At 43.4% G+C, this 5642-nt stretch overlaps 1 protein-coding gene across 1 annotated transcript in view; it reads right to left on the minus strand.

The window, feature by feature from the left end:
* Nucleotides 1-5437, minus strand: part of TRPM8 (transient receptor potential cation channel subfamily M member 8) — a 119640-nt gene extending 114203 nt beyond the window's left edge. The window contains exon 1 of the mRNA XM_006036639.2: nucleotides 5339-5437. Within this exon, the coding sequence (XP_006036701.2) occupies nucleotides 5339-5437 (99 nt within the window). The remainder of the gene's footprint in view (nucleotides 1-5338) is intronic.
* Between the last annotated feature and the right edge of the window lie 205 nt (nucleotides 5438-5642).

Below are 5642 nucleotides of genomic sequence, written 5' to 3' on the forward strand. Positions count from 1 at the left end.
TGCCCAGCACTGGCCCTTTAAGAAAAAAAAACAAAAACAAGAAAAACCCCAGGACTCAGCACTCCTGCAGAGGCCTTGGGGCTTTGGGGGGATCGTGCAGAGCCCCCCACATGGCATGGGGCAGTGGGGATCACCCCCTGCCGGCAGGAACAGTGAGTCCCAGGATTTTTCGGTTTGTTCTTTTCTTAAAGGGCCAGAACCGTGGTGGGCGGGGCATCTAGGGCGGGACTGGGGAAGCGGGGCAGGCATTGGGGGACTCATGAAGAGCCCCCCCATGCAGCATGGGGCAGTGGGGATCGCCCCCCTGCCCAGAAGCCCCCGCTGACTCTGGGCTTTTTTTCCCCACAGAGTGCCAGGAGCTGGGGTGAGTGGGGCAGCCATTGCCAGGCTGGGGAAGCATGTCGGGGATGGGCCTGAGTAATTTGGAGATTCTGCAGAAGCCAAATCTCCGAATCAGATTTGGCCGAATCAATTCGTTGTAGCGATTCCAATCACCGAATCGAATCACTGTCCCCCAAATCGGCTGAATCTGAAGCAAATACTAGCCGCTTTGCACAGGCCTAATATGTGGATGTACATGTATACACACACACACGCAAATGTGCATGCACACACTCACATATGAGGAACAGATGATGACAATTGTAACATCTATGGAGAAGTTTCCAAGACTGACAGGGAAAGTGAGGGTAATGGGATATACATCCTTGAACAGGTTCCTAATGCCAGCTTCATATACCTGAAGTATCTCTTGAGGCTGCTCATGGAGAGAAGATGATCAAAGGGTTGGTAATGCTGCTGAAGGCAATGATGGAGTTCAAACAATATAGGAAGCAAGTGATGGAAGTAAGGAGTGGTGAAGCTGTACATATGAGAAGCCTCTGATACCAACCAAAACAGAGTAGGAGAAACCTATGAGGGCATGTGAATATAGGGAAGTGGCAGAGGAAATAAGTAGCTGTTGAAGTCGAAACAGAACTGAAGAATCAGTCTGACATGCTGATAAATGAAAAGCAATAGGCAAGATGAGATGTTGATATGGCACAGAAGAAGAGAAGAGCATCCAGTATGAAAAGAGAGGATGAGAGGATGGAGCCAACTCTGGCATGAAGAGCAATATCATGCACTTAGGGACAAATAACAGGGACTTTGGCTATAAGATGGGGACTCGTCAGCTGAGAGAAATGAAGAAGTGTAAAACTTGGGTGTACTGGTTGATCGTAATATGAATGTGGGCTACCAGCATGATGTGGTGATGTAAAAGGCCAATGGAATTTTGGAGTATACTAGACTGGATGGATTCAGTAGAGACAAAGAAATCCGACTAACCTTGTGCATAACATTGACAAGATACCACTTAGCATACTGGACGTAGTTTTGTTCACAAGTATTCACAAAAGATGAGATTAAAATACAACAGATACAAGGGAGAACCACTGAGATGGTTAAGGGAGCTAAGACTGTCTTAGAAAGGAAGATTAAAGAAACTTGGCTTGTTTACCTTAACAAAACAAAGATTGAAAGGGGATATGATAATTTTTACAAATACATTCACAGAGTGAGTATCAGAGGAGGAGACGAGCCATTTACATTGGAAGATACTACTGGCAGAAAAAGCAAATGGTTCCCAGTTGGTTATGAACAAATTTAGATTTGAATTCTTCTTGTAATTACCAAACTATCAGAAGTGTAAGGTTTTGGAAGGGTTTTCAAAGCAAAGTAGTGGAGGTGAAGAACCTGAATTGCTTTAAGATCAAACTGAATAAGTTAATGGAAGGAATAGAATGATAGGTAAGGGAGTTCTTGGTTCAACAATCATCCTAATGTGACATGTGGATTCAAGTATTAGCAATGCCCAGGTTGGAATATAGAAAATAAACTCTTTCGCTGTTTGATAGTTGCCAAGCAACCCATGTTTGTCCATGGTTTCCTGCAAGGATCAAGAATTGTATTTCTCTCGAGTGCTTTTTTGGGTTCCAGTACAGTACATTGTTGTTTTTATTGGTGGAGAGGGTGTTTTTTACCTCTTCTTTTGAAGTACTGGATAATGGTCACAGCTCTGAGGTGCTCCAGTGCTCCTGCTGGGAAACTTTGCATACACCTGGCAAGACGGTGTTGTTGTTCTGCCCAGAACCAAACAGGTTGCCAAATTTGGAACCAGGAAGGATTTTTTCCCCCAGATCATATTAACAAGGCCAATAAGGGTTTTTGTCTTCCTCTGTAGCATGGGGTTTGGTCTTCTTCCTAGGATCCTCTGAGAATTTACTAAGCAACTACCTTTCTGCCATTGCAGTGGTTAGGTTTTGGCAGTGCTTTTCTCTCCCTCTGTGGCATATTATAGGGTATTGTTGGGTCACTTCAGTGGAGAGGAGCATGCCTTCACACCTGACAGCTGTTTGCCGGTCTTTTTCCCCCGCCCATAGTATCCTCTCAGCTGGCTTGGGGTGGCTCTCCCTGTCGCTCTCTCCCTTATTCCTGCCTGCCACAACTTTTTTTGTTTGATGGTTCTTGAAGATGTAAAGGAAGGGGGAGAGAGGGAGGGGCTGATGCCATCGCCCAACCGCCACTGGTTGCTGGTTCACGCTAGGATCTCTGCACCGGCGGAACAGAAAAAAAAAAGAACGTCAAATGAACTGAGGAACTGAAAAGAAAATGGACTGGACCAGGGTCCCTCTCTGGGTTTTTTGGGGCCCAGACAACTCCTTTTATTCAATCTATCTTCTCACGGATGGCTGAGCCTTCCCCCTTGGGATGGATTGTGTCTCTTCTTTACTTACATTGCTGCCACACCTGGCTTGATTGTTTTCGGGAGGCAGTTAATCAGGGCAAGGCATACCTGGAGGGGGAGCATCCGCTTCTTCCTCTCTCTTCCTAGTAAATTCTTGCCACATTTGGTGCCAATTAAATGCCGGAGGAGAGCAACTTGATATCCCCCCAAGAGAGAGAGAAAACCAACCAGAGGGAACTGGGCTGGGACAGAGGCAAACCCCATGGCTCTCGTTCCTCTACCTTCATTGCTGGTGTATCCGGCTTGATTATAGAGCGACAGTGATTAATTAACAAAAAGAACATTTTGCCGAGGGAGAGAGTGTCCGCATTCTTCTTTTACTCTCTCCCTCCCTTGGATGAGGGCTCCTCCGAGCCCACGAGACTACCGGTCTCTTCCTTGCTCCTGGAGTTTCAGTCTCAAGTGGGATGTGGCTATCCTTCACTCTGCCTGCCAGCTTCCAGTTTCACTCTCCCCGACTCTGGCCCTCTGCCCGGCCCCAGATATTGCTCCAGCCAGTGCGATCCCCCAATCCACTTCACCTGGCAAGGTGTTAAAGTGGATTGGGTATGTGCCAGCAGCTCCCACTGTAGCGTGGAGACTTTTTTCGTGGAGGCCTCAAGCTCATAGCCAGGAGGATGCATCGGGTGAGTATCCCCTGTTCTTTCACAGGTATTCTTGGTATTTCTGGTTTTGTGCCTTTATTTGTAGTGTATAAGGAGCCAGGGTAGATGATTTTCAGGAATCTTTGAGTAAATGGTTGCCTGTGAACACAGGGAACTGGTTTAAGTGGCCCAGGAGGCCACTTCTAGTTGAGTCCTGGTAAAGCCCTACCCCTGTTAATGAAGGAGAAAAAAGTAGAATTGACATTTCTTTAAAATGCCCTTTTCCCCCTGTATAAATGCAACTGAAATCTCCTTCTGTAGGAGCTAATTGAATGCAGTATCAGGCATCCCAGCAAGAGAGTTTCACTAGTAGGAAAGAACTGAGGTTTCACAGTTGAATCCAGAGTTTCCAAGTTGCTTGAAGGATGTTTCTAATCATTTCCTTAATTGCCTAATGAATAATAAAACTCTGCTTAATTAAATACCAGAAGTTTTCAGTGTTGCAGTAGAATTTCCTTTGGAATGACAGGAGGTTGCTGTCATTTTTTGGTTGCTGTACGTTCAAGCCAATCAAATCTACCAAAGCATAAATACAAGCTGCATTTTACAAACTGCCATATTTTCTCACATATCCCACACCCAAAATAAGACATGCGCCTTGTTTTGGGGAAGGCAGAATGAAGAAGAAAATATTTTTCCATAGGTATGGCCATATAAAACAGGGACAGAGCCTAATTTACAGCTCACTCAGCCTTCCTTTCACAGCTAAATTGTCAGCACCTCTTATCTGCTCAGCCAAAACCTGAAACTATCTGCTGCAGGTGATATGACTCTATGAGCAGATCTAGGATTTTGAAAAAAGATAAAAAAATAATATTCAGGGCTGTGAGATAGGAGAGAGAGGTGTAGATAATAGACAGCAAAATTCCATAAAGATAACTTGATTAGTGGAACATCAAGACTATTAAAAAGGAGAGCGTGATTAAGAACTGTTGAGTGAAGAGAAATTAGCAGGAATCAGGTAGATTATAATAAGACACAAAGTCAAGTGACTCCCTCAGCACTGCCTGAATAGAAATGTTACTGCTGCTGCTAGGGAGTTGTCTTTAAAATTTGCGTGACATAAGAATCAAAGTAGGGTGTGACTGTACCACTGTACCCCCCTGTCTTTGCTGAACTCCACTGCCTCCTCCATGCAGCTGCTGGAGGAAAAAGAAAGAAAAGAAGCAGCATCATACCCGTCATACAGTATCTGCATGCTTCTATTGTGGAAAGAAAAATCAGCTGTGTCAGGTAAGACACATATCCTAATTTTGGAAGGCTAATTTGGGGGGAAAGTGACTGTGGTATCCAAGTAACTATAGTAATACATCAAATAAAATTCACCAATCTGATCATGTGAAAAATGTGTAGGTTATGGGAAGCTCCCAAAATTCACACATTGGGCCCATGAGTAGCCCATGACATCTTTTGTTCAAAGACTGTTGAACACTAGTTCTTATTTACAGCCACCTAACTTGTAAATGTTATGTTCAAGACTGCATTTTTCCTAGCACGAAGGAAACACTCCCAGAACCTAGACAGCAATATGGGGTAAATGCTTTAGTCATGTATTTCTGGAGACCACAGTTCAAATTAGATCATGACCAATGCCGACAGAAGTTTGCCTGTAAATGAAGTTTACCCATACAAGTCAGAAACATTCACTTGGTATTCTTGCAGCTAGAACTGTCATAAAAAAACTTTTAAAAGCATATGCTAGCATTCTGACACATCCATTGAATATGCTACCATTTATTATACCTTTAAAGGCCTTTAGCTATAAAAATACAATACTATTTTTTTTAAGTTCTGCAAGTTACTTATACATCTCTCTCTGCCATCTGTGTACAATGGTATCCTCATCAGTGTGCTTTGATTCCCAGGGAGAGCACACCAAAGTGCCAAGGAAATGAGTTCTACTTACACTATCATTGTATGATACGTCTGTGCTTCGAGACATACTGGAGTAAAGGAGTTTGGAACTCTCAAAGGTTCCATTTCTTCTGTTCCTCATGGCACTCATACAGACCTGAAACAGTCTAGAAGAAGGAATTTGGCATTTTATTTATCAGCTTTAATTATTTTCTTCAACAGACAAGAAATATCAGACAGTGCTTTGGGTACCACTCAAATCCTGTATTAAAGACTTAGTTCTATTATTTTTCATTCTTAGATATTAAATATAATATCCAAAAAGACAAAATAATCCTTTCATTTATTTTTCCATA

This window comes from Alligator sinensis, unplaced genomic scaffold (genome assembly GCF_000455745.1).
Source record: "Alligator sinensis unplaced genomic scaffold, ASM45574v1 scaffold985_1, whole genome shotgun sequence".
Classification (NCBI taxonomy): Eukaryota; Metazoa; Chordata; order Crocodylia; family Alligatoridae; genus Alligator; species Alligator sinensis.